Source organism: Neomonachus schauinslandi, chromosome 9, assembly GCF_002201575.2.
Source record: "Neomonachus schauinslandi chromosome 9, ASM220157v2, whole genome shotgun sequence".
NCBI classification, from domain to species: Eukaryota; Metazoa; Chordata; class Mammalia; order Carnivora; family Phocidae; genus Neomonachus; species Neomonachus schauinslandi.
The window spans coordinates 97,308,572-97,328,227 of NC_058411.1; the positions used below are offsets into that span (position 1 = coordinate 97,308,572).

At 41.0% G+C, this 19,656-nt stretch overlaps 1 protein-coding gene across 1 annotated transcript in view; it reads left to right on the top strand.

The window, feature by feature from the left end:
* The window catches only part of AQP9 (aquaporin 9), a 43,124-nt gene extending 32,659 nt beyond the window's left edge, over nt 1-10,465 (top strand). Inside the window, exons 4-6 of the mRNA XM_021693876.2 lie at nt 1,096-1,214; nt 4,112-4,329; nt 8,942-10,465. Coding sequence (XP_021549551.1) covers nt 1,096-1,214; nt 4,112-4,329; nt 8,942-9,116 — 512 coding nt within the window. The 3' untranslated portion in view covers nt 9,117-10,465. The remainder of the gene's footprint in view (nt 1-1,095; nt 1,215-4,111; nt 4,330-8,941) is intronic.
* The last annotated feature ends 9,191 nt before the right edge of the window (nt 10,466-19,656 follow it).

The following is a 19,656-nucleotide window of genomic DNA, read 5'->3' on the forward strand; positions in this document are numbered from 1 at the left end:
GGGCCAGTGGCTTCTCCACAAGCTTTCTCTGACTTGGCTGGGAGAGAGGGTGTTGACTGGTAGCAAAGGTGATGATGATTAAGTATTCAGAGAAGGAATCTGGAACAAAGTCTTTGACGGAAGGGGCGCAGTTGAGAATAGGCTAGGTGGAGAATCTCTTCCCCATTCTGTCCAACAACCAGGAACTCTGTTCTGCAACAGTCCTGGGAGAGAAACAGTACTGGCGATCAAAGACCCAGACTTTAATTCTGTCCTGTGTCAGTAAGTAGCTGGGGGACTTACGTATAAGTCATTTGACTCTGTCGGTCTCAGTTTCCTCCCCTGGAAAATGAGAGACTTGGCTCCTAAGACCCCTCAAACTAAAAATCTTTGAGATTGCATGAAATCAATGGTTGAAGTAGTTCCTTCTGTCTAATCCAAGGTAAGTCTCAGTACATTAGGACTCTCAAACTGAAGCCCACCTAGGAGCTAGAATGTAAGAACCATGCCTTCAAGAAATACTTTGTGGACGGAGACTTCTTCCCACAGAGTGTCTTTCTGAGAAATAGAGCTTAAGAGGACTGATGGGGAATCTGAGATCAGATCAGAAACTCAGGAGAGCCAGCTGCTGTGGCAGGAGAGACCTGGGGTTGGCGTTGGCTGTGTTGGGGACTGCGGTCTCCCTTGAACTAATGGCATCTTTACGGTACCACAACACCCTCAATTTCTGGACTGGTATCAGGGGTTACTGAGAACCCCCTGGGAATCATGAATTCTACCTACAGTAGATTGAAGCTCCACCTTGCCATTTGGTTGACCTCAAAAATGCCAAGAATTCTCCCCCCAAAAATTAGTTCCCTGGACTCACTGGATAAGGATGGCTCAAGTGGAGTGAACCATGGAGGGCAGCCAGGGCTTTCTATCTTTGATCTGACATCCTAGAATTTCTCTGGGCATCTCTAAAACTGCCGTGCTATGAAGTGAGGAGAGGCAAATGGTGTGGATCTGCTAAGCTGAAGCTGAGTGTTGGGTTGCGGTTGTTTAGCACAAGACCGGGCATAGGCTTCCCTCAGCTTTGCCCAGAGAACACTAATGTGAGAGTTCTTTCTTCCATAGATGGACTTATGGCCTTTGCTGGTGGAAAATTGCTCATCGTGGGAGAAAATGCAACAGCACACATTTTTGCAACGTACCCAGCTCCATATCTGTCTTTGACGAATGCGTTTGCAGACCAAGTAGGTATCATTTAACAAAGATCAAACTTTGGTGAAAAGATATGATCTAATAAGGGGAATGCACAGGAGCATTATAGTCCATCAAGAAGGAAAGGCTGTGGGCGCCTGGGTGGCTCAGTCGTTAAGCGTCTGCCTTCGGCTCAGGTCATGATCCCAGGGTCCTGGGATCGAGTCCCACATCGGGCTCCCTGCTCGGCAGGAAGCCTGCTTCTCCCTCTCCCACTCCCCCTGCTTGGGGGATAGCTCTCGCTATCTCTCTCCCTGTCAAATAAATAAATAAAATCTTTAAAAAAAGAAGGAAAGGCTGTGTTTCCAAAGTCAGAGGTCACAAGGCATAACCCAAGCATTTTTGACAAGTTTTTCCCTTTACCAAAGTTGATACCACTAAAAAAGTTTTCTCCTTCCTCTTTAATAGATACACTTGAGGGCGCCTGAGTGGCTCAGCTGATTGAGTGCCCAACTCTTGATTTCAACTCAGGTCATGATCTCAAGGTCATGGGATCGAGCCCCGCATCAGGCTCCTCACTGGGCGGGGAGTCTGCTTGAGATTCTCTCTCTCCCTTGGCCCTTCCCCCTGCTCTCTCTCTCTCTAAAAATAAACAACATAAATCTTTAAAAAATATGCATACACTTGTTTCACATTGGTTGAGGTCCAGAAAAGAGTGGACAACTGGACATTTTAACCCCTAAAGGGGCAAATAGGGTTTGCTTTCTGATCACTGTCTCTTCTGTGCTCTGAACATGGAAGCCACAGGAAAAGACCTTTCTATCTCAATTCAAGGACTGTGAAGTGTGGCAGTTGAGCCTAGAGTATCACTGGTCCTCTGTGTCTCCTCAGGTGCATAGGTTTATCTAACCTCTCAAGGTAGCTAGAAGTGTCTCTGCCCTATGGACATCTAAACAAGCTGCACCCAGCCATCTGTGATGTAGCCAATAGCACAGTTCTTCTGGTCAATTTGTGGCAGAACGAACATCGTCAACCTGATAGCCTCTTCCTCCCATACTGCGGCCCAGAAAGGCTGCTGGTCAGCCTGGAAGGAAGGAAGGAGGGAGGGAGGACATCTCCAGCAACTCTCAGTTGTTCTCTTGTGATCACGATGGGGCAGGGTAGAGGGGGCATGTGTATAAAAGGGATCTTCCAGATTACCAACCCTGCCCACCTCCGTTTAATGGATGGATGAAAAAACCATGCCCTCATGCCCTCAGTCTTTTTCCTTTCCACTTTGATCAACAAACCAAACAGGCAACCAGCAAGTCTTTCTTGAGCCCTCTCTGTATGCTCAGCCCTGTGTCTGGAGCTTGAGGGACTGACAAGTAAACGTGAGTCATAAAGATCTGAGATTTGGAGTCTGAGTGTCTGAATTAAAATAACAGTTCTGTGCCAACTCCCTGAGCAACTTCAGCTAAATTACTGAACTCTGGGGGTCTCGTAAAGTGGGGATAATATGAGCACTTAGCAGATTACTTTATAAGGACGAAGTGAATAATATAAGGAAAATGCATTGTAAACAGTCTCTGCCCAGGAATTTTGAATCTAGCAAAAAACAAAATGAGCACCTGAGGACAAAAGGAACAATGCAAAAGTGAAGACAATTAGATGGGAAACTGGACTGTGGGAATCACATTAGTCATTTGGAACCAAGAGCCTAAATGAGCTGGGATGATGAGAAAAGTTTTGGTGGCAAAGATACAGAGAGATGTAGCTGCCAGAGAAAAAGGAATGTTCTCATAAGCTGAAAAAATTGAAAGATAGTATTCAAATGAAGTAGTTTAGCGTTTTACACTCTATTCCATACTGGGAGTATTAGAGTCATTTCCAAATGTCACAGTTCAAGAGGGCATACTACTACAAGAGAGGAACCAAAAGCTAATGATGTCACACAGCAATGAGTGGAGAATGGGGATGTTTACTCCAGAGCAGGTGTGTGTGTGGGAGCTGTGGGGCTGGAGGTGATGGGATGGATTAGTAGCTTTCAAAGAGTTGAAGGAGTGTCAAGTGCAAAAGAAGTTAGGCTTGGTATGTACATCCTCCATGGAGATTTGGTGGAAGTTAGTACATAACAGGTGCTCAATAAATATTTATTAATATACTTACATATTAATTACGTAATATATGTACACTAATATTTATACACTAATTATAAAATATTTAGTCCATGAAATTATGGTGAGATAAAGTTACACCCAATAAAAGGAAGACCTTTCTAGGAATTGGGGCTGGGCTATCTCATTAGAGATTTCTCATGTGAATTCAGGTCGTTTCCATTAGAGGTAAGCGAGAAAGAAGGCTGACTTTCTCTCTCTCAAACTTTGGCTTTCATCGAAAAGGACGGTATCTTCATTCCTTTTGAAAGTGGCATGTGTCATTCTACTAGAAGAGCCTGAGAGAACTGGTATCATTTCCCTAATGTTTAGTACCGTTTGCCTTTTTTCATTACAAATTAGTTTTTCCCACTTCTTTCTTTCTTAATTCTATTTTTCTCTTATGAATTTTCTTTTCATTTCCTTTGCCCGCTTATCCACTGATGTCTCACGTTGTTCTTCTCACTAGTTTGACTGAGCATCTTCAACCATTTTGACAGCCGGCAACTTGCCTTTCTGTTTAGCGGGATGGTAGCTTAGCAGGATAGTTGTAGTCAAGATAACAGTCTCCGGAGCCGAACTCTGGGTCCACACCTGACTGCCACTGAGTAGGTGACCTTGGCACGTCACTAATGTGTAAATGATGCTAGCTCCACATCTAGGATTGCTGTGATGAGAAGAGAGCCTGGCACAGTGTGCTCACCAGTGTGTGTTAGTTATTACCGGGTTTGTTTGTAACAAGAGGGGGTGAATTCTGAGGTGGGTGAGTGAGCAGAATACAAGTTAAATCCCTTGTGCATTTTCTCTCTCCCCAGGTAGTGGCCACCATGTTCCTCCTCATGATTGTCTTTGCCATTTTTGACTCCAGAAACTTGGGAGTCCCCAAAGGCCTAGAGCCCATTGTCATCGGCCTCCTGATTATCGTCATTTCTTCTTCCTTGGGACTGAACAGTGGCTGTGCCATGAACCCAGCTCGAGACCTGAGTCCCAGACTTTTCACTGCTTTGGCAGGTTGGGGGTTTGAGGTCTTCACGTAAGTATTGGTGGTGTCGGGGGAAGAGAGATTCATGCTGTGCCTTACCGGGAAGGGCTGTGCTTGGACCAGGGAGGTCCGGGAGAGCTCAGTTGGGAGTGTGGAGATTAAGTGCATGCTCTGGTCATCAGTGTGGATTGTCACTGACGATTTGTGATTTGGGGTGTGGGGGTAAGGGGAGACACACATGGACACAGATAAAGAGAAAGAGAGAGGGAGAGAGACAGAGAGAGGCTCCAGGTAAATTCAAAAGAGATAGGCCTACCCTATATAATAATAATAAAGCCTCAGTTAGTAGATGGCTTTATGTGAGTATTTTGGTTGTATAGCTTGTCTGCAGATTCACTTTGTGATAAAGTTGCACCTAGAATTTCCATCTTCTGATACGACTACTGGGCTCTTGCTAGTGAACCATGCTATGCTTCACTCATTCAGCAGATCTTTACTCAACACTATCTGGTGCTGTGGTCACTGTGCTACGTAAGGAGATTTCAAAATCAGCTAAAACACTAGCCTTGAGCAATAAAGTAAGGGCTCTGGCAACCCCCAAAACAAAGTGCTTAGCGAACGCAGATAAGAGAGTGACTAGCTATGCCTCACAAGTTGGGAAAGGCATCACCAAAGAAGTGAGGGCTGAGTTGGGTCTTGAGGTATGAGTAGGAAATCCCTGGTGGAACAGACATGAAAGAGAACCTGTGCACAGGAAATGGCAAGACGTCATACTTTCTGCCTCAGAATGTGCTGAGGAAATACGTCAACTGTTGGTACCAATCTTCCAGGACACACTGTGCCCATTTATTCCTTCCCACTTTTGCCGCATGCAATCACAGTGGTCTGTTCCCATCCACTTAGCACATCTCTCTGTGGGAAAGGAACTTACGTTGGTTCATCAAGTAACAGGGCTCCAACATGGAGAAAGAGAAGTAGGAAAGACACGTGTGAGGAAATTCTAGTGATATTTGCTGTGAGAAAAGACTTGAATGTCCCTAAATGCTGACCTGTACATATAATCATACACATGTGATGACTTATTTAAGTGAAAGTTTGGGTTGTCTTCACCAGTGTGAAAAAGTAGCTATTAAAATAACTGACACCAGTCAGATAACCACCACAGACAGGGTTGAGAACTGCTAGAACGTAAGCATCCTGAGGACAGGGACCTGGCGGCTTCCTCACCGCCGCCCCCACAGTAACAAGACCAGGTCCTGGCATATACAGAGTCTCAGGAGAAGTCAGTAAAGTCTGAATGAAAAAATGGGCGAATGCTATGTGCCCGGCATGTCCTAGGAGATGAGAAATACAAAGAAAATCAAGCAACATCCCCTATCTTTAAGAAACTAATAATGCAATGAGTTTTCTAGACCAGTGGTTCTCAACCAGAGGTAATTTTTTCCACCCAAAGACATTTGGCAATGCCTGGAGACATTTTTGGTTGTCACAACTGGGGAGGGTGGAGGTGAAGGTTGTTACTGGCATCTAGTTGGTAGAGAGAGGCCAGGGACACTGCCAAGCACCCTACAGTAGCCAGGACAGATCCCCACAACAAAGAATTATTTGGCTAAAAATGTTAAGAGTACCACAGGTGAGGAGCTCTTGTTGCAGAATGATTACCACTAGGACATGAAAAGGTTGAACAAAACGTCCCCAACTAAGAAGGTTCTTTTGTGTCCTCCCGATGGAGAATGAAAAACATGTCAGAAAGATTCCCAGAGTCCAGAATTAATCTGAGTTTCGATAATCCCACCTCCCTGAGCCTCAGTCTAGGAGACTGCTGCCCCCACAGCCAGGTCACCTCTGTTAGCTTCACACAGACCCCTGGAACAAATAGGCCCCGAAGGCTTCCTTTTGAGCCCCGTTTTGTGACTCACCCAAAGCTCTAGGAGTGGTGGTGCTTCTAAGATCAGTAGAGGGCTTGCCTATCCTCCCTTGGCTTTGTTAAGTATATGGTAAGAGATCATGTCTGTGGCAAAATGCTAGAATCCCCTACTGCCAGACCAGCTCCATGTCCCTCTGTGTCAGGGTCTTTTCCCTTCGTGCATTCATTTATCCACCCCTGCAGCTACCTGAACTCTTGCTCAAGGCCCCGGGCTGGAGATGATGAAACCCAGCTGCTGCCCTTCTGTTCCCTTTGTGTTCTGTTCAGTGGGCTCAGCATAGGTACTTAGACCAGTTGAAGCTGCCTAGTGCCGTTAAGGAGATTTGACTCATTAACTCCAGCACTTGAGAGGTTTGCAGCTCCAAATTTAGGAATTATGGGGGTGGAAGTAGGGGCATTTTATAGTATTTGGACACGCTTAAATGGGGGACAGAGAGGAGATTTCAGGCAGAGAAGATCTGTTTACAAGGACGGAATGTTAAACTAACAAGTGATCTCGTCTAGCTGGAAGGGTGCGTGGAGATGGCTGGAAAGCACAACTCGTGTCAGATCACAGAGGCTGTAGACTCCCAGAGTGAAAGACTGGGGTCTGGGCCGCTCCCTCTTCCATAGATTACGGGAAGCAGCGGAAGGATTTAGAACAGAAGTGTGACATGCTTAAAACTCCAATTCACTAAATTAATCTGACATCACTACATAAAATGGATTAAAAAGGAGAGATAGAGGAGCAGAAACCAGTTAGGAAAGAGCTGGCTGGCTGGTAATCTTCAAAACTTCCCAAGAAAACCTTCGAGGGATAACAGATCTCCAGAGTGTTCCTAGATCGTCCCACCCTTTCAGGGTTCCTCATCCCTGGTAAGCATCTCAGTAGATACCCTAGCTTGGTGTCAGATAAAACCAAGACTGCCTAACTCTCGGGTCCCCACTCGTCCCTGTCTGGCAGGCAGTGAGGATGACCGTGGGCAGGGGGCACCAGAGGGTCTGACAAGGGCAAGTCAATAGACCCTGGCTGACTCTGGCTTTTCCCTTAAATATTAGGAGGTTTTCCATCTAAGCGCTCTCCACGAATTCACATTAAGGTGTTAATGACTTCACGGATGAAGGATCTCAGGGATATTGTTAATATTTTAAAGTTTACCCAAAGGAATGAATCCCTGATGGTGGTGTGTACCTTAAGCAAGTAACACAGACATTGTCCTGGCATCCCCCAAATCATGGCGTGCGGATGACACTGTGGACACGTAAGACCTGGCCAGGCAGGAAGCCACGTGCGAGGGCCTCTATCTCTGAGCTGTGACCCTGGCACCACACATTCAGCCCTGAGAGTCTGGCCAGTGAAACGAGGACGTGAGTCCTGGCAGATACCTGGGACCCGAATCTATTAAAGGACAGTGAGATTTGCGGATAATCACGATGAAAGAAAGGAAATGAGAGAAAAATAAGGGGGCTTATACTTGTTTCATGTGTTTACCAAAGAGAAGGCTCCTAGCTCTTTAAAGCCCATGTGCCTCTCATAGGAAAGCCCTCCTGGATTTGGGGGCTCGCCCCTCCTGGGTATGGAGAGCAGCCAAGTGCAGTGTCCTCTCTCCTGCGCAGTAAGAGTGACATCTGGTGGCCGCGGTGCTCAACCTCAGGGCTCTTCCCTCGAGCCTGAATTCATGAGCTAGGATTTCTGGGGACGATCCAGGTAGAAGGGATCACCATGCAGAGGGAAGAATGAGGGTCAAGAGCAGGGCTTAGTTCCTTTATTATCCTTTCTAATTCAAACGTGATACAAACAACAGGCCACCTGGAACATGTATACGGTTATTAAGCATAATGATAAAAAGAACAGCCATGAACCTTTCCCCAACTGTGAAGTCCTCAGTATATGCGAATGCACTTGCTCTTTCCCCTGCCTCCTCCGCATTATCCTCAGTGCTGGTGTTTATCATTCCCCTGCTTTAAAAAAGTTTTATCTGAAATGTATAAATCCTTAAATAATTTTAGAGTATTACTGTACAATTTTGCTTGCTTCTGAGCTTCGTGTTCCTTCCTATGGAGTTATTTAAATGGATTTCCTGTCTCCGAAAAAGATGGTGACAATTTATGAAGGCACCTGCTTTCTCCCAGAACTATACTTCTAGTATAATGTACTGTTATTGAGGACTTCTGCAGAAGACAGGGAATCATGGCAGAAAAGCCTTATCAGAGAGTAGCTTCAAACTGTGACCTCAAAAAATAAGCATGAAATTAAATTATATTTAGTAGGTAATTCATATGTCCACCTTTCATTTTTTAAATTCATTCATTGACAAACATTTCCTGATTGTTTATTCTGTGATTGCCCTCCTAGACCAACGTTACCCAGGAACCTCTCCACATCCTTCCATTTGTAATCCCCAGGACTCATCATTTCAGGATGAGGGAAAGGCAGTTTCTGAATAATCCACCAGCACTGTCCCTAGATGCCTTCAATTCTGACAGTGGGTTCAGGGACTCTCTTTCATGAAAGGAAAATAAATGGGACATATTCTCTCACGAGTACTAATAGGACAATGGAATAGATCATCTGAAATAAGGTATATGAAAAATCCAGGATGATGCTTGTGAAGCACAGTGAATGTCCTTATACTTAGCTCTTGCTGAGTTAAAAGGGAACCGCGAGCATGAGAAAGATGGGCTTGTTAGTGAATAGCTAGTAATACCAGGGGAAAGATCCAAGTGGTGTATCACTAACTTCTTGTTTGATTTCAGAGCTGGAAATAACTTCTGGTGGATTCCCGTAGTGGGTCCTTTGGTTGGCGCGGTCATTGGAGGCCTCATCTACGTTCTTATCATTGAGATCCATCACCAAGATCCTGACCCAGACTTCGAGACAGAACAATCTGAGGAGAAACTAGATAAATATGAACTTAGTGTGATAATGTAGTAGTGTGCTCAGTTCGGGTTTACCATTGGCTGCCCCAGTATTCTCTTCAGAAAAGATGGCATCCAGGGGTCTGTGTTTTCACAAGACTAGGATGGAATCCACCCAATTTCCTCTGCTAGCCATGTGAGGCACCTAATTGTAAAAGCATTCAAGTGAAAGTTTGTAAATGCTGACCTCTTCTTCACCGGTTTCCCCCAGAATAGCACTGACTGTCCCCTGAAATAGCCTTATTTCCTGCTCTGTTTGTTTCATCCTTTGATGAGAATCCTTATTACTAGGCGAGCACTGATAACTTAGAACCTTGACCATGGACTTATTTGGATGATCTCAGCTGCACTACCTGTATGAAAAAGCATTACGAAAGCCTTATTTTTTCCACAAAGATTATGTTTTGAGTATCAACCAAAACTAAATTGAAAGACAAAAACTGTGATTTCAGTTAATATGTCCATGAATTAGGGAGCTAATAGGTTAACTCTGTAGTTATGTTGTGCAACTATATTGGTATAAATACAGATACTCTTCAAACCTAGGGATATAGGAATCAGTAGAATACGCTGGAAAGCACAGGGAAGGACACTGTGGCACTCAGAAACCTCAGGAGACAAGATAAATTTGGGAAATCAAATGGAATTTTTTAATGGAAACCATTTATCAGATTAATCTCTTGCTCTTTGCATTTTAGAGGGCACCAGTTAATTTTCTTGTCTTTAGTATATAATAACCTAAAATACAACTATAACCTCAGTCATGAAAATTACATCACCCTGTATTTTTAACTCAAATGTACTTTCCTAATTGTCCACTTGAGGACAGACATTTGACAAGTTAAGTCAATGTCTGCGCTCATCCGTTATTCTACACAGGCCCTAGAAGCCAAAACTGGAAGCCATGGGATCTTGGTCTAGTGGAATCTTCAGAATAGAAGGTCCCAGGAAAGATAGTGTTACCTTATGGGGCTTTACAATTCACAAAACACTTTCCCATATATTATCTAATTTAATCCTCATAGTGACTGTCCGAGGTAAATGCCATGCTGCCCATTTTTTCAGATAAGGAAACAAAGTCTTGGGGAAGTTAAGTGAGTTGCCTAAGGTCACATGGAAAGTTGAACCTCATCTACTGCATCGTATACCTTTCAGAAGATCGGTAACTGGCCAAGAATCTCAGCCAGCCCTCCTTGGCCGGCCAGAAGACATGGGATTGGCAGATGCCAAAATGTGTACACCTTCTGGATGTAATGTTCCCGGGATCCTAAAATATAAAGACCTTCATCGTGTGTTTTTTTTTTTTCTTAACATATAATGTATTATTTGTTTCAGGGGTACAGGTCTGTGATTCATCAGTCTTGCACAATTCACAGCGCTCACCATAGTACTTATCCTCCCCAATGTCCATCACCCAGCTACCCCGTCCCTCCCACCCCCCTACACTTCAACAACCCTCAATTTGTTTCCTGAGATTAAGAATTCCTCTTATCAGTGAGACCATCATGTGGTTTTATTCCTGCTGTTACTGAAACACTAACAAAGGAAAGAGGTCGCAATTTGGTCATATTTTTCATGTGTTGAAAAAACATTATCAGAATGCCTCCCTCCTTAGCCCACCCTTGCTCTTTCTAATTCTCACACCTCCTTCCCTGCCAATCACAAGCATTACATCTGGGGAATTTCCCCTTGGTCGGGCTCTTCCCTGTGAAGTTTCCTAATTGATGTCACTTTGGCGACAAGTCTCTGTGAGTTACAAGCACCAGAGAAATTGCTCTACATCAAATGATGCACCTTCAGTCAAACTGTTAAAAAGCCCAGCATTCCCAGAGGTATCCAGGTTCCCAATTGCTTTGTGATGAGAACAGAACAAAAAGTAAATGTGAAATGTCTCCAGGGGCCTATCTATGTTCTATAATCTATCAACATGGAATGTTTTTTCTTGCTCTGAAACTACCTGGATATTTCCTATTTGAAATAAAATTGGTGGCTTTTTTTTTTTAAGTTTTTATGAGTATTATGACTGCTAAGTACACATGTTTATCCTATGTCAAATTGAGATCTCCTGGGGAACTTTTAAAAAATACTAAGTCCCAGTTAATCATTTGTAAATATTGCAGTGATTCAAATGTGCAACAGAGGTTGATAACATTGACTTGGTTAAATTACATATGTCTAAGCTTTCTTTGAGAACCATGTCTGGTGGTGGCCAGGTGATTTCTGGTAGGATTCTCAGGCTTAGGATCCTCATAGATTTGAGAGCAGTGGTTCTCTACAGGGAGCAGCTTCACCCCCTTCTCACTCCCTTCCACCACCCCTGCAAGGGGATATTTGGCAAAGTTTGGAGAGATTTTGGTTGTCACAGTTGGGGCAGGGGAGTTACTGGTGGGTAGTGGGTAGAAGCCGGGATGCTGCTAAACATCCAACAAAGGACAGGATAGCCCCCCCCCACCCGCACTCCCCCCAATAAAGCATCATTCAGCCCAAAATGACAATCACGCAGAGGTTAAGAAATTCTGGATTTGAGAAAAGGCGAAGGGAGGAATAAGAGAAGACATTGAAGCCCTGTGCCCTGATTCAAGTTCTGCAAAAACAGAAATGCCAAACAAGTCAGGAACAGCCCCTGGGGGTGGATTATAATTATTAGAGGAAGAGACAACCTAAAATTTGAGTTTCAGGTTGGATTGTGGAACCTATGATCCATTCAGGTGTTCATTAAACACTAACTGGTGATTAATGACCGGGATCATGAAGAGGAAATGCACACTTATGGAAATCAACCCCAGGAAGGCTTTTTTAAATGGAAAAAAAAAAGTCCTCTAGTTCTAGGGGTTTCCATTCAAATTCTCCCTCTCCCCCAGTTTACAAGTGGGTTTGTCTGTGGTGGATTCTTATTCCAGAGAATGTCTTTGTGGTTGAATGGTCTATATCAAAAGTCAAGTAGAGCCAAATAACCTATTTTTTAAATAGATCCTTTAGGAGATGGAATTTTACCCCCCCTTCCTTGTCAATCACAAAACTTAATAGAAGCATTTATTTTAATGCCAAAAACAGAATTTCTCCATGATTCCCCAACCCATTGAGATCTCAAAGCATGTCAAATGTTGTAGAACTTTTCTAACCGGTAGGAACCAAAGTTAATACTCAGCTGTTGAACAGGCTAGGTGAAGTAGAAATGCCACATTTAAAATCTGATCCTTAAGATATAAGTTATTGTTTCCTTTAAATTGCTTACACACACACACACACACACACACACACGTCTTATATAAAGACACATCAGTACTCAAAAATATCAACTTCCAGTTAAAGAGAATGGTTTACAAGTTTTATTTGGCCACAGAACCTATTGTTCAAATAAAATCTTATATGGTAACCACTAGTAAACAAAAGCTGCTATAAATAGAAGGAGGGCGGTGAAGGGGATAGAAGTTTTGCCCTGCCTGTGTATCATCATACTACCCCCATCTGCCCCCAGCCCAATGCTGAGGGGTCTCTGAAAAGGAACTATATGTGTGTATGTATGTAGGGGATCTTCAGAACACAATTTGAAAACCATTGATAAAGGACTTGGGACAAGTTGTTGATGAACATTTTTGTAAAAGGATGAGATTCAAGAACAGAACCTACCAAAGGTCATGGTAGTTCAATCTAGGGTAATTTCCCAAAGACTTCTTAATAAATTAATTAGATATATTAAACAGAACTACTTAACCCACCAAACATTACTCACAAAGAGATGTGTATCAATTCTCAAACTGGGAATTTAAAGTTGTCTGAGATAACATATTTACTAATCACAGCAATTGGAAAGAAGCAATGTTAGTCCTGGGTTAATTACTGGGTTGACTCTCTAAGTCTCTATAAAAATAAGTAGGTGGATAGATAAGTGATCGGTAGGTAGGTGGGTAGGTAGATAGACTGATCCACCAAGCCCTAAGCTCTTACTTATTGCTGGAAATGGACTAGCTCTTATCTAAGAGAAGCTGTCTCTATATTAAGGAAAGAAATGCCTCCATATGAACTGAACACAAATAAATGAACTGAATGAGCTGAGAGAACCCAGGGAACTGTGTATGGATGGAGATGCTGCCCAAGCACAGTTTGACTCTGTCTCCCTCCAGATGTGTCATCTGTGGACTTTAGGCATTTTTGCCTTTGTGGGCCCCTTCCCTTGCAGATTTTTTAAAAATAAATCATGTTTTATGATTGTACTAGTAGCAAGCTAGATTATAGATTACATATATATTTTTTTATTATGTTAATCACCATAAATTACATCATTAGTTTTTGATGTAGTGTTCCATGATTCATTGTTTGCATATCACACCCAGTGCTCCACGCAGAACGTGCCCTCCTTAATACCCATCACCGGGCTAACCCAACCTCCCCTCCTCCCCTCTAGAACCCTCAGTTTGTTTTTCAGAGTCCATAGTCTCTCATGGTTCGTCTCCCGCTCTGATTTCCTCCCCTTCATATATGTTTTTTCATATGATGTTAGAGAACATTAAAACATTTTCATGGGCTACTTAAAGTATCCTGGGCTCTAGGCATCTTGCTTAATGAATAAGTAGGCCCTGCCTCCTACCTCCCCCTCCCCCTCCCCCGGTGTCCCGGGGGAGCTCAGTTACAATGCAGCTTCTTCCTTGTGGCTCTCAACTCCCTGCCCATGGGGTCTCAGGTAATAGGTCAAGGGGCAGACTGAACCCGGGAGTAGGGATGGAGACTGAGGAGAGCCTTGAGAGTTCTAGAGGTTGTGAGGGATACTCCAGAGGCCAGAACTACGGCCATGGGGAGTGTACAAATCTTGGTCCTTCTCCCTCCTTCTCAAACACTAAGCAAGAAAGGGGCTTCCTGACCTGAGAAGGAAACAGGGAGGTCCTAGGGCCTAGACATCATAAGCTCCAGAGATACTATAATATGTTATTAACACATAACTCTTGTATAGTGTCTTACAGTTTACAAAGCATGTTCACATTCAGTATCTTGTAAGACGCTCAGAACAGCTGGACAGGTATATTATTATCCCCAGTTGAAGGTGAAGAAACTGAGGCTCAGAGGCCTAAATGATTTGCACCAAGTTCCAGAGTGAAAGAGTGGCAGAGGTGGCATACAAATCCCATGTCTGAGTAGGGTGACCACTGCTCTTTTATTCACCACTACTGTCCTAGTGCTTGGAACATGGTAGCTGCTCAATAAACACTAGTTGAATGGATGAAAGAAGGGATTATGGAATCAGACTCCCTGGGTTCAAATCCTGGCTCCTCAGAATTTTAGTTACTTGTAAAGTAGCCAAGTTACTTAGCCTTAGTTTACTTATCTCTTAAGTAGGTATAATAATAGTGAGATAACCAATGTGAAGCTCTTAGAATAATTCCATGCTCATGTTATATATTCAATAAATATGAACTAGTGCTGCTCTAGCAGCTGCCATTTTTATTAACGTCATTACAATATGGTGTAGTTTGAAAACATGGAGTAAGGAAATCAGAATTTGGTTAGAAGCTCTTCTCTTACCCTCCATAGGGTAGTAATTCTTGGTTACGTGTATGTTCTGGAGCTTTAGAATGGAATCAAATGTAAGTTGTTATCAACTTAACATAGACTGTTCCAGATAATTTGTAATATGTAAGCCTCATGGTAACCACAAAGCAAAAACCTATAGTAAAAGCACGAAAGATAAAGAGAAAAGAATATAAGTATACAACTAAAGAAAACCATCAAACCACAAAGGAAGAAAAGAAGAAGAAAGGAATAAAGAAGAACTACAAAAACTGCTAATAATTAACAATATGTCAATAAGTACATACCTATCAATAATTACTTTAAATATAAATGGACTAAATTCTCCAATCAAAAGATATAGAATGGCTGAATGGATTAAAAAACAAAAACAAAGGGGGCGCCTGGGTGGTTCAGTCGGTTAAGCATCTGCCTTCACCTCAGGTCATGATCTCAGGGTCCTGGGATTGAGCCCCTTATCAGGCTCCCTGCTGAGCTGCTTCTCCCTCCCCCTCTGCCCCTCCCTCCTGCTTGTGCTCTCCCTCTCTCTCTCTCTCTGATGCTCTCTCTCTCTCAAATAAGTAAAATCTTAAAACAAAAACAAAACAAGACCCATCTGTACGCTGGCTACAAGTGACTCACTTTAGATGTAAGAACACACACAGATGGAAAGTGAAGGAATGGAAAAAGATATTGAAACCAAGAGAAAGCTAGAGTAGCCATACAGAAGTATGTCAGATAAAATATACATTAAAACAAAGACTTTAATAATAGACAAGGATGGGTGTTACATAATAATAAAAAGGTCAACCCAACAAAATGATATAATATTTGTAAATATTTATGTACCCAATATAGGAGCACCTAAATATATAAAGCAAATATTAACAGACTTTAAGGGAGAAATAGACATCAATTCAATGACAGGAAATTTTAATACCCCCACTTACACCAAGGGATAGATCATCCAGACAGAAAATCAATAATGAAACTTTGGCCTTAAATAACACGTAATACCAGATGGACTTAACAGATAAGCACAAAACATTCCAACCCAAAGCAATAGAATATACGTTCTTCTCAAGGACATATGGAAGATTTTCCCAGATAGATCATATAGTAGGCCACAAAACAAACCTTAATAAATTTAAGAGGATTGAAATCATGTCAAGCATCTTTTTGATCACAATGGTATGAAACTAGAAATCAATTACATGAAGAAAACTGGAAAATTCACAATTATGTGGAGATTAAACAACATGCTACGTAACAACCAATGGGTCAAAGAAGAAATCAAGACGGAAATAAAAAAATACCTTGAAGCAAATGAAAATGGAAATATACCAAAAGTTGTGGGATGCAGCAAAAGCAGCTCTAAAGGGGAAGTTCATAGCCTAAAATGTATACACAAATGAAAAGAAACTGCAAGAGCTAAAACAAATGAAAAAAGGAACAAAGTGGGAGGGCTTATACTATCTAATTTCAACACTTTCTATAAAGCTATGGACAGTGTGCTATTAACATAAGGAGGGTCAAATAGATTAATGAAACAGATTTAGAGAATACAGACTTTGATCCAGATTTATGCAGAAAATTGATTTTCAATAAAGGAGCCCATGCCATCCTATAGAGAAAGGACACAGGTTTTAAAAAAAATAGTAATGAATAACTAGAAAAAAGGAAACCTTGCCTCCTACTTCATAGTAACAGTACACAAAATTAATTCAAGATGGATCATAGGCTTAAACATAAAAGCTAAAACTATAAAGCTTCTAGAGTAAAACATGGGAAGATGTATTTACAACTTTAGGATTAGAAAAGATCTTGTAAAAGCATATAAAACAAAAAATAGTTTAATTGTACTTCTGCAAACTTTAAAACCTCTACCCATTAAAAGACACTATTAAGAAAATGAATGTGTGGGGTGCTGGGTGGCTCAGTCAGTTAAACATCTGCCTTTGGCTCAGGTCATGACCCCAGGGTCCTAAGATTGAGCCCCGTGTCGGGTTCCCTGCTCAACAGGGAGCCTGCTTCTCTCTCTCCCTCTGCCGCTCCCCCTGCTGTGGTCTCTCTCGTGCTCTCTCTCTCTCTCTCAAATAAATAAATAAAATCTCTTAAAAAAAAAGAAAGAAAATGACTGTCCACACCACAGACTGAGAAAAAAATATTTGTAATTCTTATTAGCTAACAAAGGACTTGTACCCAGAATATCTAAAGTACTCCTTCAACTCAATAAAAGAAGACAAACATCAATTTTTAAAATGAGCTAAGGACTTAAGTAGACACTTTATTAAGGAATATATATGAATGGACAATAAGAATATCAGTGAAGTTCAAATGAAAATTACAATAATATATCATGTTACTGGTACTGGAATGGCTAATTCCAAAATAGACTGGACAACATCAAATAACAGTAGCTGAACTCATATATTATCAGTGGAAGTGTAAAATGGTACTACTTTATAAAAGTGTTTTTTATAAAGTTAAACATACATATATCCCATAACCATGCATTTCACTCTCAAGTATTTACCCAAGTAAAACAGAAAATATGTCCACCAAAAAACCTTATACAAGAATGTTCAGGGGTGCCTGGGGGGCTCAGTCAGTTAAGCATCTGCCTTTGGCTCAGGTCATGATCTCAAGGTCCCGGGATCAAGCCCTGCATCGGGCTCCCTACTCGGTGCGGAGTCTGCTTATCTCTCCCTCTGCCCCTCCCCCCCACTCATGCTCTCTCTCTTTCTCTTGCTAACTCTCTCTCTCAAAAAAAAAAGGATGTTCACAGCATCTTTATTCATTATAAGCCCTAATCTGGAAAAAATCCAAATCAACAGGAAAATGGTTATATAATTTGTGGTATATTCTTACAATGAATCATTAGTCAACAATAAAAAATAACATGTTATTATACATGCCACAACTTGGATAAATCTTTAAAACATTCAGGGTAAAAAAAAATCAGATGTAAAAAGTACATAATACATGATTCTATTTTTATAGAGCTCAAGGACAGGAAAAAGAAATCAGAGATGCTGCAGAGATGGACAGCAGTATTGGATATAAAAGGGCTGGAGGAAATTTCCTGTAAATATGGAAGTTTTATAGTTTTTGACTGGGTTAGAAATTATATAGCTGTATTCATATGTCAAAACTTATCAAACCTTACACTTAAAAGTCTGTGCACTTCACTCTGTGTAAATAATAATAATACAAGAACTCTTTAAAAATATTAACAACTAATTTCTCATTAGAAACTATAGAGGACATAAGTCAGGGGGATATAGTAAATTCAAAGTAATAAAAGTAAAAGATGGTCAACGAAGAATTCCATGTCCAGCAAAACCATCCTTTAAAATGAAGGAAAATCTAAGACTTACCCAGATAAACAAAAACAGAGAGTTTGCCACTAGCAGATCTGTACTGCTTGAAATACTAAAGGAAATCTGTCAGGGTGAAATTAAAGGACATTAGACAGTAACCAAGTCCACATGAAGAAATAGACTGGTAAAGGTAACTATATAAGTAAATATAAAAGGCAGTATACATGTGTTTTTGTTTGTAACCTTTTTTTTCCCCATGGTCTATTTTATTTTTTAAAAAGATTTATCCATTTGTTTTAGAGAGAGAGAGAGAGCACACAAGCAGGAGGAGAAACAGAGGGAGAGGGTGAAACTCTCAAGCAAACTCCTTTCTGAGCACGGAACCTGATATGGGGCTCGATCTCACGACCATGAGGTCATGACCTGAGCTGAAATCAAGAATTGGTCACTTAACCGACTAAGTCACCCAGGTGCCCCTCCCATGGTCTATTTTAAAACATAACTGTGTAATGTAATAATTACAAGGCTCCATTGATGGCTTTATAATGTATAAGTATGTAATTTGTATGACAATAGTAGCACAAAATGGGGAGAGAATGAAGCTATATAGGAGCTAAGTTTTTTACGATATTGAAATCAAGTGGGTAATTATCAGAACTAGATTGTTACAAATTAGTAAATTTATTGTTAATTTCCAGGGTAACCATTAAGAAAATAACTCAAAAAATATTAAAGAAACAAGAGAATTAAAATGGTGAACTAAAAAATATGTTTCACACAAAAGAAGGCAGTAATGGAGGAATAAAAGAACAGAAAAGACATAAGATATATAGAAAACAAGTAACAGAATAGCTGTTGTAAGTTCTACCTTATTAGTAATTACATTAAATGTAAATAGATTAAACACTCACGTGAGAAGATGGAGAGTGGCAGGATGAATTCAAAAATATCATCCAATTACATACTGTCTGCAGAAGACACACTTCAGATTGAACACCAAAGATAAGTTGAAAATGAAACAATGGAAAAAAGATACACACCATGCAAACAGTAATCAAAAGAGAAGTATCTATACTAATATCAGAAAAATAGGTTTTAATGAAAAAGTGTTAACTAGAGACAAAGAGAACATTTAAAAATGATAAAAGAGTCTATCTCTCAAGAAGACGTAAAAAGTATAAACATAGAGCTCCAAAATATATTAGGCACAAACTTACAGAATTAAAGAGAAAAATAAACAATTCAACCATTATAGTTAAATATAAAAATACCTCACTTTCAATAATGGAAAGAACGATTAGACAGAAGATCAACAAGGAAATAAAAATCTTGAACAACACCATAAACCAAATAGACCTAACAGGTATCTTTGGAACACTAACCCATAAAACAGCAGAATACATATTCTTTTCAAGTACACATGAAGCAGTCTCCAGGACAGACCATAGGTAGGGACTGAAATCATATAAAATATATTCTCTGACCACAATGAACTGAAATTAAAAATCAATAACTAGGAAATTTGGGAAATCCACTAATACATGTAAATTAAACAACACACTATTACATAATCAATGAGTCAAAGAAGAAATCACAAAGGAAATTAGAAGATATCTTGAGATGAACGAAAATGAAAACATGACATATGGAAATTTATCAGATGCAGTGAAAGCGATGCTCAGAGGAAGATTTATAGCTATAAATGTGTACATTAAAAGAGAAAGATCT